Consider the following 17,154-nt stretch of genomic DNA (forward strand, 5'->3'; position numbering starts at 1 on the left):
GGATCCCCGGGCAACAACAACCAATAGCAGGCACCCTTTTTCCCACCTTGCGCATGTGCGCAAGGCTGGCGCCGCACAGTCTGGTCCCGGGCAGCTTTTGCAATGCCCGGGACTCTTGCAGCGCCCCGAGCCTGCTTCTGCAGGCTCGGGACACAACAGAACCAGGGAGACATTTTAAGTCTGCATCCTCCCCATTTTTATTGGAAAGGAATGACAGAATTTGCAGACTAACATATCTGGAATCACTTCATTTGGCTGATATTGTGTTGCTATCAGATGCCCTATTCTTGCTTTTTAGTCCAACACTCAACATTTCTTTGTCTCATTGCAATTTCTTCTTGCTTTCTCAAAAAAGCCAAGAAACTCATTTGAGGAAAAAGGTGGTAAACATATTTTCTTATTTTTTTCAAGACATCTGCTGTCAAAAAACCCTATTATTATCTTCCCTGTAATCTTTCAATAAGGCCTCCATTGACTGTTAACCCTCCATTTTGCTTCCAACAACACAAACAGCAGAAAAGGTAGCAAAATTCTATTGAGGCTGATCCCAGCTCTTCTCTTCAGCTTTAAGTCAGAATTCAACCAGGGCACCACAATCATTAAGTGCCATCATAAGAGGCTGCTAGACCTAGGTCTATGTTCATGTTTCTTGTGTAGGAGATTACTTGTCTTCTAAATGGCAAGGTTTATAGTGCTGATGTTCTTAGTGCTGCCTCATATGTGGCACCAAGTACAGGTCAATTTCTGCAGCATCAATGAAATGCTCCATATCCCTCACCAGTATGATCAGCCAGGTGACTTAATCATTGGTGGGCTTACCTCTCATCTTCTGTCTTCTCTGGATTATGAAGCCTTCACAGACCATCTACCCATCTCTCAAATTCTTAATCTCCTGTAAGATATTTTAAAACATTGCTTGGTATAATTGACTAATCCCATCTTTGTATACTTTGATATATAGGAAGACATTGTTAATATGTTTAAGTGTTCGCTTGTGTGTTAAATTGAAATATATTCAATTTACAATATTTATAATTTCTATTATTTCTGTGATGACAGGTTGTTCATTACTGTTCTCATTATTAGAATTTTATGCTGATTGCTACTTCAGAACCTTTCATATTAGACACAATTTGCTAGGCAATCTATTGATTTAATTCTTTGTATGTTATATCATAATTATTAATTTCTACTGGCCCTGAGCAACCTTGGAAAGAAGTGGTCATAGAAGTAAATAAAAAATGTTAGGGGTTTGTTCAATTGTTTGTGAACATCAAATGAGAACATACACATAGAGTGCAACAGGGCTCATTACTAAATGAACATGTGCAAGTTGTCAAGGGATACTGTATGTATAGCTTATATTTAGTTAAAATACAAATAAATATTAATATTTTGGGGGATCAGAACAAACATCTGATACCATGTCTATGGCCTTGTTCACTCGTTGTTTTCATGCTTCTTTTTAAGTATCGTTTCTTTGGTGATTAATGGAGAGGATTCTTTTTCTTTTGTTAGGTTGCTTTATTGTCTTTGTTTTTGTGAGTTTTAATTGTCATCAAAGTCTTCATTTTGTTGATTTTATAATACCATGAAATATCTTCACTTGGGATATTTTGCAATATAATTTGATTGGCTTTTTATTTTGGTCTTATCCCTGGAAACAGACAAAGATTTTCATGAAGGTTATAAAAATATCATAGCTTTTGAAATATTAATATTGAACATTGCTATGACAGGGAACAAGTGACAGTCAAGAAAGTGAAAGTTACAGAGTCAGATATCCCCAGTTTAAATAAAGAAACAATAACGGCTTGGATGCGCTATTCTCATTTCAGCGTTGTACCAAAGAATTATCAGCACATTCTGGCCTTAGTATTTGCTGTCAAGGAGATCAATGGGAACCCCAATATTTTGCCAAATGTCACCTTGGGATTCCAAATCTATGACAGTTACTTCAATGAAAAGATGACCCTCCAGGGTACTCTTGGTCTTCTTTCTATTCGGGATAGATTTATACCCAATTACAGATGCAACAGGCAGAAAAATCAAATGGCAGTCATCGGAGCACTGGATTTTGATACATCCCTGCACATGTCATCAATCTTGATGAGCTACAACATGCCCCAAGTATGAAATTAGCTTGGTAACTTCATAGCTCAATTATCTTTCTCCTTCTTTTAATCAAGAATTTTGTGGCATGAGAGGAACTTGTAAAATTTTGGTAACAGTCATGGAGGAAGTCCTGATGTATTACATTTCTGCTTATCTCTAAATTGGGTTTCTTCTTTAATGTAACAATATACTAAATAAAAATCCAAATTTCATCTCTCGCACTTGCCAGAAATCAATATTCTTTGCCTTTTAGCTCAGTTATGGTTCCTTTGCACCAAATGATCAAATTCAGGCACCTTTTTTCTACCGAATGGTTTCAAATGAAGCTCACCAGCATACTGGCATTGTTGAATTACTTCTACGTTTTGGATGGAAGTGGGTTGGATTCCTTGCTGTGGATAATGAAAGTGGAGAGATATTTCTGCAGAAACTTCAGCTTCTCTTTTCTCAAAAAGGCATCTGCTATGCTTTCTCAGAGAGAATCCCCAAAGCCACATATATAGAGGAATATATCAATATGCAGCAGAAGTGGATTCACATCCATCAAGTTATAGTCAAAAGCAAAGCCAACGCTGTTGTTGTCTATGGAGAAATATTCTCCATGTTTTCTTTACAAACATTAATTGGATTAGGTGAAATGGAAAATATGACTCATTCATCTATGGGCAAGGTGTGGATTATGACCGCTCAGCTGGATTTTGCGTCCACGTCCTATCAAATGAGGGAGGATACTCGTGTTTTTCATGGTTCCATAAGTTTCACAGTTCCTTCGGGTGAGGTTCAAGGGTTCAAATCCTTTCTCCAACAGAGAGATATTTTTCAGACAAATGAAGACAGATTTCTGGAGCACTTCTGGACACAAACATTCAGATGTTTATTTCCAGATTCCAAGATGGGGAAACATAACAGTGAAGCCTGCAGTGGACAAGAGAAACTGGAGAACCTTCCTTCCCTGGCCTTTGAAATGAGCATGACTGGCCACAGCTACAGCGTCTTCAACGCTGTCTATGTTGTGGCACATGCTTTACATGCCTTGTATCAGTCCAAGTCCAAACACAGAGCAATAACGGAAAGGGAGAAACTGAAGTTTCAGGATCTGCATGCTTGGCAGGTGAGCCCTTTTCTTAGAGAAAACCATAGTTGCAAAATAAAGCTCCAGAGAGCGATGTGCACCATTTTCCTTCCACCAAGCAAATTTGCTTACAGTTTCATGTCCCTTCGCCACAGCACAAGTATCACAACTGTTACTGATGTTGCCACACTGAATGTGCCATCCTCTGTTAAGGACTATGGGCTGTGGTGGAGAAACTTGATGATCCCTGAAATTGGGGAAAATACACTTCAACCTTTGGGTGTAAAAACGAACTGAATTATTTCTTTGTTTCTATGACTTTTCCAATGCAGCTGCATCCCTTTCTTCAGTGGGTGACATTTAACAACAGTGCTGGAGAAACAGTGTTTTTGGGAAAGCACAAAGAGTTAAATGCTGGATTTGATATCAGCAACTTAGTCATTTTTCCAAATAATTCCTTTATGAGAGTGAAGATTGGAAAAGTTGACGTGATGGCTGCCCCAGGCAAGAGAGTTACCATTGACGGGAACAAAGTGATGTGGCACCATAGCTTTCTCCAGGTGGGACACAGGATGGATGGAAACTGGACACAAATCTGAGAGATGAAACAAAGTGCCAGTTATTGCTCTTTGCAAAGAATTTCATTAAAGAATAAGGGTAGCATGTGGTAAATAAGTGAGTGCAGAAGTGAATATCCAAGACAACGTATAACATGAGAGTAATGTTCTTTATGTAGCAAACCAGTTCCCAAAATGGGGCAGTTGCTTAATTCCTGAATTTTGATCCTGTGGTTATGGAGACGTTGCAACATTAGTAAGATGTTGATATGCTGTGAGGCACTTTTTTCTGGTCCATTGTAACTTTAACAGTGATGTTGAGGATTATCTATTCTGCTGCTAATTGTATTCTGGCATTTTTCCCCAATAAAAGATCTCAGTCTGAAATAATTCAGAAACAATGACAGCACTGAAGGAAAAACATTTTAATAAATGTAATGTTCAAATTTTGAGGTCTTGAAACAAAAGAATTATTCCATAAATTTCTTCATATTTCTCAGAAGTATTGATGGTCTAAGGATATTAATAGTTTGTAAAATCTGATGGTGAGGACAGTAGAACCATGCATTTATTGTGAGAAATGCGAGATTATTTGTGTTATTTAGTTATGATTTACGTCCATATTTTCTTCAAATGGACAGGTACCACCTGTTTCTGTGTGTAACCCAAACTGCCTTCCTGGTTCCAGCAAAAAGAAGAAGGAAGGGGCAAAATTCTGCTGCTATGATTGTTCTCCATGTCCTCCGGGCAAAGTTTCCACCGAGAAGGGTAAGAGACAGCACAGAAGGGCTTGGCTGCAATGCATCCTTAAGCTGCTAGCCTCTCATGCACAAGTCAGTGCTTTCCCAGGATAGCAAGTTGTGTACCGTCCAGAGAATGTTTATTCCAATTGGTGCATTTCCCTAATTCTGAACCCCTCCTGGCCTGCCAAGAAAGGAAGTATTGATCACTTTCCTTCCTATAGTTGTTCTTTGAAGAATTGTGGTCTCCATGGTTAGACTCTTTCCATAAGCTAACCTCCATTAATGTAATATTTACTGGACCAAGACCATTTTTCCACAGCTCACTTGAATTCAGTGCCCACAATCAGTTCATCTCAATTGATAAGGAAGTCCTTTGGTTCATGGAAAGAATAGTAAGCAATACCAACAGCAATAGCAATAACTCTTAGACAGTGCTTCACAGCCTTCTCTAAGCAGTTTACAAAGTCAGCATGTTGCCCCCAGTACTCATTTTACTGACCCAGGAAGGATGGAAGGCTGTGAGTCAACCTTGAGCCGGTGAGAATCAAATTGCTGGCAGCCGGTAGAATTAGCCCGCAATAGTGCATTTTAAACACTGCACCACCATGGGTAAGCACATACAACAGCTGCTAAAATAATACTGAATACCCACAGAAAATGTTATTTTCAGTTTAAAATAATTTAGACTTACTAAGGGCACCTTCTGACTGGCAACACTTGTTAAATGTATGGTACCCATATGTCACACACTGATTCTTTTTGCACTTGACACTTTCTTGTTGCATCTTCTGGTGGAAAGGAGGGAGGGGGAGAGGAAGGAAGGAAGGAAGGAAGAATAGAAGGAAGGAAAGAAGGAAGGAAGGAAGGAAGGAAGGAAGGAAGGAAGGAAGGAAGGAAGGAAGGAAGGAAGGAAGGAAGGAAGGAAGGAAGGGGAACTACGATTTTATCTTTCATCAAGTTAAAAATGTCTGTCATTACACACCTCTTTCAAAAAACTAAAAGCTTTTCAGAAGTTGAGCTGAGCAAAACTTTATTTGGCCTCAGTCTCCTTTTCTATCTTACCTCAACTGTTGCAAACCAAGCACAGCATAGGCAGATAATTAAATGGTACAGAAACAGGAAAAAGGTGGAATTCAGCTGGATGGCTGAATTAAAAACAAAAAAGGAAAACCCACCACAACTACAAAACTGAATTAAAAACAAAAAAGGAAAACCCACCACAACTACACTAGCAGTGATCATTTCAGAAGTGACCATATACTGTAGTTTTTCAGCCAAATATAAAATAGCCATACAGCATTGCAACCAGTGACTAAGAAGGAAGTGAATTCCCATCATAGAACAGAGTAGATATTTTGAAACAAAATGTCCCTTGAAATGAAGTCCAGTTTTACTTTTATTAGGAGACATTGTTTTTGATATGCAGCAAGAAAGCATATTTGTGTGTGTGTGATGGGGGGGGGTCCTTTCTCAATGAGCAGAAGGAGGTGCTGGATGGTGTTGTACCCTAGTAGGCAAATTTTCTGCTGGAAAATCTGGGTGTATAGATGATTCCAGAATTTTCCATAGATACATTGTAAATCAGCTTAGTCTACTTTGCTTTGCACCTCTTCTTTCTAGACATGGATATATGTACCATGTGTCCAGAAGATCACTATCCAAACAAGAATAAATCTCATTGTATTCCAAAGACAATCAACTATCTCTCGTTGAAAGAACCTCTGGGGATAAGCTTAGCTTTTTTTGCTGTTTTATTCTCTCTGCTCACAGTCCAGGTCCTGATCATCTTCATTAAGCATCAGGACACACCAATTGTCCGTGCCAACAACCGGGATCTCACCTATGCTCTCCTCTTCTCCCTTCTACTCTGCTTTCTCTGCTCCTTCCTTTTCCTCAGCCTACCCAGAAAAGTGACCTGTCTCCTTCGACAAGTGGCTTTTGGATCTATTTTTACCATAACTGTTTCTTGCATCTTGGCCAAAACCATCACTGTGATTCTTGCCTTCATGGCCACCAAACCAGGATCTAGAATGAGGAAATGGATGGGGAAGAGACTGGCGATTTCCATTGTGTTTTATTGTTCTCTTTTCCAAATAGGCCTTTGTGTCTTATGGTTGGGAATCTCCCCTCCCTTCCCAAATCTAGACATGCATTCGATTTTTGGAGAAATAATACTTGAATGTAATGAAGGATCAGCCACCATGTTTTACTGCGTGTTAGGTTACATGGGCTTTCTAGCTACAATCAGCTTTGTTGTAGCCTTTTTAGCTAGGAAACTACCTGACAGTTTTAATGAGGCCAAATTCATCACCTTCAGCATGTTGGTGTTCTGTAGTGTTTGGGTATCATTTGTTCCAGTCTATTTAAGCACAAAAGGAAAATACACAGTTGCTGTGGAGATCTTCTCCATCTTGGCCTCCAGTGCTGGTTTACTCAGCTCCATCTTTGGCTCCAAATGTTACATTATATTATTGAGACCCAATCTGAACAATAAGGAGCAACTAATAAAGCTGAAGTGCTGATGAAGTGTTTTATCTTTGTTCTCAACATGACCTCCAACTGAAGTGCAGAACCTGAATTGGGATGAGTTTTGAGCATTTTGGCCAAACTGTCCAGCATCGAAAGCAGGCTTTTTCACAGATACTATACCATAGGCTCCATAAATTACTGAAATTTAGTACTCTCATTGAATCCTGGTGGAGATTGTGCTGATTTCTTCTGCCAAGATTCTGGGTTAAATTCATTTCAGAAATTCAGATGTCATTGTATGTCATTGAGAAGGGAGCATATACTGCATTAGTTTTAATTTCCAACAATAAATACTTTTTCCCATGAAAATCCTAACCTGTATGTGAAGGATATAGCTGGAGAACCTTTATGGATTTATAGGTAACGCAGCATACTAATCTCACTCTGTGTACCCTTAGTACACTTTGACTCTATGCACCAATGGCATCTGCCTATATTCTGCCAATATAGTTTGCCAATGGGACAGCTAAGAGTGCAGTTTCCTCCATCATCCTCATACTTCATCATCCTCATCATTCTTCGCTAGTGACATAAAAGGAGTCTAACATGGAAGAGACAATCTTTCAGTGGCAGTGAGAACTGTAGCACCACCCTAAATGTTCTTTGCAATGCATCAGTTTCCATCAAGAGGAACATGGAGGGACTATCATATCAATGCTATCCAGGTCTTTTGAATCCCATTGCACAGCAGAATCTGAGATGGATGTGGCATAGCAATAAATGAAACATTTCCAACACTACTGTAGTACACATAGCATAAATTCATGACATTATAGACAATGGCATATCCCTGCTGGCCTGAGATTTCCATTGTCCCCACCACAGGATGCTTTTTAGATGAGACACTAGATGTTTCTCTGTTCATAATATTGAGCTGATGCACAAAGGAGTCAAAAGCAAAGGAGTTCTTAGCAAGAAGAGTACTGTGCAAAATGTGGTTAATGGTGAATACTGCAGACATTCCTGGGAAATGGCCTGAATTTCCCAACAATATTATGCTTAAGAGCTTTCAAGATATTCTGTCCTTGATATTTGTTGTTGGAAAACTTACAAACTGGCCTATCACCATTTTAGGATTCCACATTTTTAACAGCCATTGTAACTTCTTGCCAGAGATTTATGGTTGTAACAAACCAAAACTTTATTTATATTAATAAATGGTGTTATAAAAAGGGGGGAAAGGAAAGTTGATGTGTACATCTTGAGAAATCTCATACAAAAATGACTTTTTAGCATGCTTGAATAAAATATAATTTTTACTTTTTTAAAAAAGATGAACATCACCCAGAGTATTGCAAAGAAGCTCCCCTCTCCCCCATTGTGTTGTTACATTTTTTTAAAGAATATAAGAAATAGATGAAACAAATAAAAGAATCAGATATAAGTAGTGAAATACATGTGGATAAGCAACAGGTATGAAATATCATAAAACTAATATGTTTTAATGCATAATAGAACATGATATATTTTACATTGGTTTTCAGATTAAAACCTGTGTCCCTGTTAAACTTTAAGGTAAAAATCTGAGTTAATGTAATTCAAGTCATTAAAAAAGTATACATAATAAACAATGCCCTAAAATCAATAGTCTAAATTATAGATTAAATTTAAGGTTTGAATTCAAAAACCCAGATTTTCGATGTTGCATGATTCCATGTAAAAGAGATTAGTTCAAGAATAGTTTTTAATTTTAATTAAAATATATGTTGAATGTATGAAGTTCTTCTTGACACCGAGGTATATTCTCACAATTTGTAACACGAATATGAAAAAATCAGAGGTTGTTCAAAAAACAAAATCCATTTTTTTCCAATGAAAACAGACTATTCTTGCCACTGTTAATGTCAACAGTATCAGTCCAGTATATTTTGAAGGGCTATATTATTTATATGAAATTAATAAAATTTTCTCAGATTGGAATGAAATTATTACCTTCAGAATGTAAACCATTCTACAATGTACTCAAAGCATATCACGGTGGTGTTTGTAAAGATTACAAAATTTTTATTTGCAATTATTAGGAGAGAAAACTCAGCTTTCATCCTCTTCTTTTAACACATGTGGCTTTGCATTGTCCATAAGGGGTTTTAATATAAGGGTAGGTTATTACATATTTTTTTTGTCCAGCTTTGCTACCAACAGGCTTTTTGCCAATGGAGGTTGTTTCAAGCCTGCCTTGACCCTTTATGACTGCTCAAGAGTTTCCTAACTGTGTCCTCACATTGTTATTTTTCAATTGTTCCCTATTTTCCCTGGCTGCTTTTCTGTACCTTTTCAGCAATTGCAGGTTCCATTTCTTACTAACTAGAACAGGTGTGCAGGCATGGGGAAAGGATGAATTGGTTCAAGTTCACAAACAGAAAATATTACTAAAAATCAAACATAGCCCTTATTGGAGAATGTCCCACCCCACATAACTAGCAAAACAAAGAAATAAAAACACTACCACTATCTTTAATAGTAGTCTGGAGAAAGAAGAGATAAAGATGGAAAGTATAACTTCCCAGCTAAAGTCAGAGGGGCTCTTTGGAACATCTCTCTTCCCACATGATCTGACTGCAATGCCTTCTTATGTGAAAACTCCTCATTCTCCACTTCCTTCCTGCAGTCTCTCATGGGGGGGGGGGGAGGAAACTGCAGGAACCACAGAGTTTGTCTGCCAACTAGGAGAGGTGGATAATGATGGATGAAGCTGGACTCTCAGCCAAAGGAGCTATATATCATGATTCTTAGAATTTTGCATCTTAAAGCTGTACAGAGAGCCAAGTAGCATGGACTAATTCCAGGTTCCTAGTAAGGGTACATTAAGCATACCAAGATTCAGGACAAAATAATTGGAGGGGGGGTGGCTTCAGTAAAGGAGGGTATCCCAGCAAAGCAGCTGGGAAGTTGGGTGAAGAAAAGGAACCAGGGAGACATTTTAAGTCTGCATCCTCCCCATTTTTATTGGAAAGGAATGACAGAATTTGCAGACTAACATATCTGGAATCACTTCATTTGGCTGATATTGTTTTGCTATCAGATGCCCTATTCTTGCTTTTTAGTCCAACACTCAACATTTGTTTGTCTCATTGCAATTTCTTTTTGCTTTCTCAAAAAAGCCAAGAAACTCATTTGAGGAAAAAGGTGGTAAACATATTTTCTTATTTTTTTCAAGACATCTGCTGTCAAAAAACCCTATTATTATCTTCCCTGTAATCTTTCAATAAGGCCTCCATTGACTGTTAACCCTCCATTTTGCTTCCAACAACACAAACAGCAGAAAAGGTAGCAAAATTCTATTGAGGCTGATCCCAGCTCTTCTCTTCAGCTTTAAGTCAGAATTCAACCAGGGCACCACAACCATTAAGTGCCATCATAAGAGGCTGCTAGACCTAGGTCTATGTTCATGTTTCTTGTGTAGGAGATTACTTGTCTTCTAAATGGCAAGGTTTATAGTGCTGATGTTCTTAGTGCTGCCTCATATGCGGCACCAAGTACAGGTCAATTTCTGCAGCATCAATGAAATGCTCCATATCCCTCACCAGTATGATCAGCCAGGTGACTTAATCATTGGTGGGCTTACCTCTCATCTTCTGTCATCTCTGGATTATGAAGCCTTCACAGACCATCTACCCATCTCTCAAATTCTTAATCTCCTGTAAGATATTTTAAAACATTGCTTGGTATAATTGACTAATCCCATCTTTGTATACTTTGAAATATAGGAAGAGATTGTTAATATGTTTAAGTGTTCGCTTGTGTGTTAAATTGAAATATATTCAATTTACAATATTTATAATTTCTATTATTTCTGTGATGACAGGTTGTTGATTACTGTTCTCATTATTAGAATTTTATACTGATTGCTACTTCAGAACCTTTCATATTAGACACAATTTGCTAGGCAATCTATTGATTTAATTCTTTGTATGTTATATCATAATTATTAATTTCTACTGGCCCTGAGCAACCTTGGAAAGAAGTGGTCATAGAAGTAAATAAAAAATGTTAGGGGTTTGTTCAATTGTTTGTGAACATCAAATGAGAACATACACATAGAGTGCAACAGGGCTCATTACTAAATGAACATGTGCAAGTTGTCAAGGGATACTGTATGTATAGCTTATATTTAGTTAAAATACAAATAAATATTAATATTTTGGGGGATCAGAACAAACATCTGATACCATGTCTACGGTCTTGTTCACTCATTGTTTTCATGCTTCTTTTTAAGTATCATTTCTTTGGCATTTAATGGCAGAGGATTCTTTTTCTTTTGTTAGGATGCTTTATTGTCTTTGTTTTTGTGAGTTTTAATTGTCATCAAAGTTTTTACTTTGTTGATTTTATAATACCTTATTTATTTTATTTATTTATTTATTTATTTATTTATTTATTTATTGCATTTATATCCCGCCCTTCTCCTTTCGGACTCAGGGCGGCTGACAGATTAGATAAAATACTAACATATATACATATTATGCCTAATTAAAAATTTAATTAAAACGAGATATTTGAATATGTCCAATTAAAAGTAATTAAAACCCCTATAAAATCCCCTAGGCCAGTCCCACTTGCTGGAACAACCACGTCTTGAGGGCGCGGCGGAAGGAAGGGAGATCAGGGATCACCCTGATCTCTGGGGGCAGTTCGTTCCTTAACCTTAAAATATCTTCACTTGGGATATTTTGCAATATAATATGATTGGCTTTTTATTTTGGTCTTCTCCCTGGAAACAAACACAGATTTTCATGAAGATTATAAAAATATCATAGCATTTGAAATATTAATATTGAACATTGCTATGACAGGGAACAAGTGAAACTCAAGAAAGTGAAAGTTACAGAGTCAGATATCCCCAGTTTAAATAAAGAAACGATAACGGCTTGGATGCGCTATTCTCATTTCAGCGTTGTACCAAAGAATTATCAGCAAATTCTTGCCTTGGTATTTGCTGTCAAGGAGATCAATGGGAACCCCAATATTTTGCCAAATGTCACCTTGGGATTCCAAATCTATGACAGTTACTTCAATGAAAGGATGACCCTCCAGGGTACTCTTGGTCTTCTTTCTATTCGGGATAGATTTATACCCAATTACAGATGCAACAGGCAGAAAAATCAAATGGCAGTCATCGGAGCACTGGATTTTGATACATCCCTGCACATGTCATCAATCTTGATGAGCTACAACATGCCCCAAGTATGAAATTAGCTTGGTAACTTCATAGCTCAATTATCTTTCTCCTTCTTTTAATCAAGAATTTTGTAGCATGAGAGGAACTTGTAAAATTTTGGCAACAGCCATGGGAGAAGTCCTGATGTATTACATTTCTGCTTATCTCTAAATTAGGTTTTTTCATCAATATAACAATGTGCTAAATAAAAATCCAAATTTCATCTCTCACACTTGCCAGAAATCAATATTCTTTGCCTTTTAGCTCAGTTATGGTTCCTTTGCACCAAATGATCAAATTCAGGCACCTTTTTTCTACCGAATGGTTTCAAATGAAGCTCACCAGCATACTGGCATTGTTGAATTACTTCTACATTTTGGATGGAAGTGGGTTGGATTCCTTGCTGTGGATAATGAAAGTGGAGAGATACTTCTGCAGAAACTCCAGCTTCTCTTTTCCCAAAAAGGCATCTGCTATGCTTTCTCAGAGAGAATCCCCAAAGCCACATATATAGAGGAATATATCAACATGATGCCAAAGTGGATTCACATCCACCAACTTATAATCAAAAGCAAAGCCAACACTGTTGTTGTCTATGGAGAAATATTCTCCATGTTTTCTTTACAAACATTAATTGGATTAGGTGAAATGGAAAATATGACTCGTTCATCTATGGGCAAGGTGTGGATCATGACCGCTCAGCTGGATTTTGCGTCCACGTCCTATCAAATGAGGGAGGATACTCGTGTTTTTCATGGTTCCATAAGTTTCACAGTTCCTTCGGGTGAGGTTCAAGGGTTCAAATCCTTTCTCCAACAGAGAGATATTTTTCAGACAAATGAAGACAGTTTTCTGGAGCACTTCTGGACACAAACATTCAGATGTTTATTTCCAGATTCCAAGATGGGGAAACATAACAGTGAAGCCTGCAGTGGACAAGAGAAACTGGAGAACCTTCCTTCCCTGGCCTTTGAAATGAGCATGACTGGCCACAGCTACAGCGTCTTCAACGCTGTCTATATTGTGGCACATGCTTTACATGCCTTGTATCAATCCAAGTCCAAACACAGAGCAATAACGGAAAGGGAGAAACTGAAGTTTCAGGATCTGCGTGCTTGGCAGGTGAGTCCTTTTCTTAGAGAAAACCATAGTTGCAAAATAAAGCTCCAGAGAGCGATGTGCACCATTTTCCTTCCACCAAGCAAATTTGCTTACAGTTTCATGTCCCTTCGCCACAGCACAAGTATCACAACTGTTACTGATGTTGCCACACTGAATGTGCCATCCTCTGTTAAGGACTATGGGCTGTGGTGGAGAAACTTGATGATCCCTGAAATTGGGGAAAATACACTTCAACCTTTGGGTGTAAAAACGAACTGAATTATTTCTTTGTTTCTATGACTTTTCCAATGCAGCTGCATCCCTTTCTTCAGTGGGTGACATTTAACAACAGTGCTGGAGAAACAGTGTTTTTGGGAAAGCACAAAGAGTTAAATGCCGGATTTGATATCAGCAACTTAGTCATTTTTCCAAATAATTCCTTTATGAGAGTGAAGATTGGAAGAGTTGACGTGATGGCTGCCCCAGGCAAGAGAGTTACCATTGACGGGAACAAAATGATGTGGCACCATAGCTTTCTCCAGGTGGGACACAGGATGGATGGAAACTGGACACAAATCTGAGAGATGAAACAAAGTGCCAGTTATTGCTCTTTGCAAAGAATTTCATTAAAGAACAAGGGTAATATGTGGTAAATAAGTGAGTGCAGAAGTGAATATCCAAGACAACGTATAACATGAGAGTAATGTCCTTTATGTAGCAACTGCCCCAAAATGGGGCAGTTGCTTAATTCCTGAATTTTGATCCTGTGGTTATGGAGACGTTGCAACATTAGTAAGATGTTGATATGCTGTGAGGCACTTTTTTCTGGTCCGTTGTAACTTCAACAGTGATGTTGAGGATTATCTATTCTGCTGCTAATTGTATCCTGGCATTCTTCTCCAATAAAAGATCTCAATCTGGAATAATTCAGAAACAATGACAGCACTGAAGGAAAAACATTTTAATAAATGTAATGTTCAAATTTTGAGGTCTTGAAACAAAAGAATTATTCCATAAATTTCTTCATATTTCTCAGAAGTATTGATGGTCTAAGGATATTAATAGTTTGTAAAATCTGACGGTGAGGACAGTAGAACCATGCATTTATTGTGAGAAATGCGAGATTATTTGTGTTATTTAGTTATGATTTACGTCCATATTTTCTTCAAATGGACAGGTACCACCTGTTTCTGTGTGTAACCCAAACTGCCTTCCTGGCTCCAGCAAAAAGAAGAAGGAAGGGGCAAAATTCTGCTGCTATGATTGTTCTCCATGTCCTCCGGGCAAAGTTTCCACCGAGAAGGGTAAGAGACAGCACAGAAGGGCTTGGCTGCAATGCATCCTTAAGCTGCTAGCCTCTCATGCACAAGCCAGTGCTTGGCCAGGATAACAAGTTGTGTACCGTCCAGAGAATGTTTATTCCAATTGGTGCATTTCCCTAATTCTGAACCCCTCCTGGCCTGCCAAGAAAGAAAGTATTGATCACTTTCCTTCCTATAGTTGTTCTTTGAAGAATTGTGGTCTCCATGGTTAGACTCTTTCCATAAGCTAACCTCCATTAATGTAATATTTACTGGACCAAGACCATTTTTCCACAGCTCACTTGAATTCAGTGCCCACAATCAGTTCATCTCAATTGATAAGGAAGTCCTTTGGTTCATGGAAAGAATAGTAAGCAATACCAACAGCAATAGCAATAACTCTTAGACAGTGCTTCACAGCCTTCTCTAAGCAGTTTATAAAGTCAGCCTGCAATAGTGCATTTTAAACACTGCACCACCATGGGTCAGCACATACAACAGCTGGTAAAATAATACTGAATACCCACAGAAACTGTTATTTTCAGTTTAAAATAATTTAGACTTACTAAGGGCACCTTCTGACTGGCAACACTTGTTAAATGTATGGTACCCATATGTCACACACTGATTCTTTTTGCACTTGACACTTTCTTGTTGCATCTTCTGGTGGAAAGGAGGGAGGGAGAGAGGAAGGAAGGAAGGAAGGAAGGAAGGAAGGAAGGAAGGAAGGAAGGAAGGAAGGAAGGAAGGAAGGAAGGAAGGGGAACTACGATTTTATCTTTCATCAAGTTAAAAATGTCTGTCATTACACACCTGTTTCATAAAATTAAAAGCTTTTCAGAAGCTGAGCTGAGCAAAACTTTATTTGGCCTCAGTCTCCTTTTCTATCTTACCTTAACTGGAGCAAACCAAGCACAGCATAGGTAGATAATTAAATGGTACAGAAACAGGAAAAAGGTGGAATTCAGCTGGTTTCCCAAATGAATTAAAAACAAAAAAGGAAAACCCACCACAACTACACTAGCAGTGATCATTTCAGAAGTGACCATATACTGTAGTTTTTCAGCCAAATATAAAATAGCCATACAGCATTGCAACCAGTGACTAAGAAGGAAGTGAATTCCCATCATAGAATGGAGTAGATAGTTTGAAACAAAATGCCCCTTGAAATGAAGTCCAGTTTTACTTTTATTAGGAGACATTGCTTTTGATATGCAGCAAGAAAGCATATTTGTGTGTGTGTGATGGGGGGGGGGGTCCTTTCTCAATGAGCAGAAGGAGGTGCTGGATGGTGTTGTGCCCTAGTAGGCTAGTTTTCTGCTGGAAAATCTGGGTGTATAGATGATTCATTGTAAATCAGCTTAGTCTACTTTGCTTTGCACCTCTTCTTTCTAGACATGGATATATGTACCATGTGTCCAGAAGATCACTATCCAAACAAGAAGAAATCTCATTGTATTCCGAAGACAATCAACTATCTCTCGTTGAAAGAACCTCTGGGGATAAGCTTAGCTTTTTTTGCTGTTTTATTTTCTCTGCTCACAGTCCAGGTCCTGATCATCTTCATTAAGCATCAGGAAACACCAATTGTCCGTGCCAACAACCGGGATCTCACCTATGCTCTCCTCTTCTCCCTTCTACTCTGCTTTCTTTGCTCCTTCCTTTTCCTCAGCCCACCCAGAAAAGTGACCTGTCTCCTTCGACAAGTGGCTTTTGGATCTATTTTCACCATAACTGTTTCTTGCATCTTGGCCAAAACCATCACTGTGATTCTTGCTTTCATGGCCACCAAACCAGGATCTAGAATGAGGAAATGGATGGGGAAGAGACTGGTGATTTCCATTGTGTTTTATTGTTCTCTTTTCCAAATAGGCCTTTGTGTCTTATGGTTGGGAATCTCCCCTCCCTTCCCAAATCTAGACATGCATTCGATTTTTGGAGAAATAATACTTGAATGTAATGAAGGATCAGCCACCATGTTTTACTGCGTGTTAGGTTACATGGGCTTTCTAGCTACAATCAGCTTTGTTGTAGCCTTTTTAGCTAGGAAACTACCTGACAGTTTTAATGAGGCCAAATTCATTACCTTCAGCATGTTGGTGTTCTGTAGTGTTTGGGTATCATTTGTTCCAGTCTATTTAAGCACAAAAGGAAAATACACAGTTGCTGTGGAGATCTTCTCCATCTTGGCCTCCAGTGCTGGTTTACTCAGCTCCATCTTTGGCTCCAAATGTTACATTATATTATTGAGACCCAATCTGAACAATAAGGAGCAATTAATAAAGCGGAAGGGCTGATGAAGTATATTTTTTTCCAAAATGACCACCAGTTGAAGTGCAGAACATGAATTGAGGGAAGGGGTTTGAGCACTTTGGCCCTCTCTCCAATTTAATTTTTAATTTGTGGGTGGTGACAGGATTATTACAACCTGTATGAGATAGATACATGCTATCTATCTACATATGTAAGATATATTTCATGAAATTGTATGTAATTTTAAAAATTACTCTTGAGTCTGTCTATGGAAATTTTCTTCAGGGTAAGAATTGAATGACTGACAAGGAGACTGAGAGGTGCT

The 17,154-nt window shown here is 38.3% G+C and overlaps 2 protein-coding genes across 2 annotated transcripts; both read left to right on the top strand.

Annotated features, from left to right (window-relative positions):
• Positions 1-697: 697 nt before the first annotated feature.
• LOC107282367 (vomeronasal type-2 receptor 26-like) lies at positions 698-7,009 on the top strand. Its single transcript, XM_015810137.1, has 6 exons — positions 698-894; positions 1,740-2,130; positions 2,369-3,226; positions 3,520-3,747; positions 4,386-4,512; positions 6,108-7,009. Exons 1-6 carry the CDS (start codon positions 698-700, stop codon positions 7,007-7,009), a joined length of 2,703 nt encoding a protein of 900 aa, XP_015665623.1.
• A 5,486-nt stretch (positions 7,010-12,495) lies between these two features.
• On the top strand, positions 12,496-16,873 carry LOC107282368 (vomeronasal type-2 receptor 26-like). The gene is made up of 4 exons (XM_029283004.1): positions 12,496-13,296; positions 13,590-13,817; positions 14,453-14,579; positions 15,972-16,873. The coding sequence occupies exons 1-4, from the start codon at positions 12,496-12,498 to the stop codon at positions 16,871-16,873; spliced, it is 2,058 nt and encodes a 685-aa protein (XP_029138837.1).
• The last annotated feature ends 281 nt before the right edge of the window (positions 16,874-17,154 follow it).

This window comes from Protobothrops mucrosquamatus, unplaced genomic scaffold (genome assembly GCF_001527695.2).
Source record: "Protobothrops mucrosquamatus isolate PMUCROS unplaced genomic scaffold, P.Mucros_1.0 scaffold7, whole genome shotgun sequence".
In the NCBI taxonomy this organism is placed as follows: Eukaryota; Metazoa; Chordata; class Lepidosauria; order Squamata; family Viperidae; genus Protobothrops; species Protobothrops mucrosquamatus.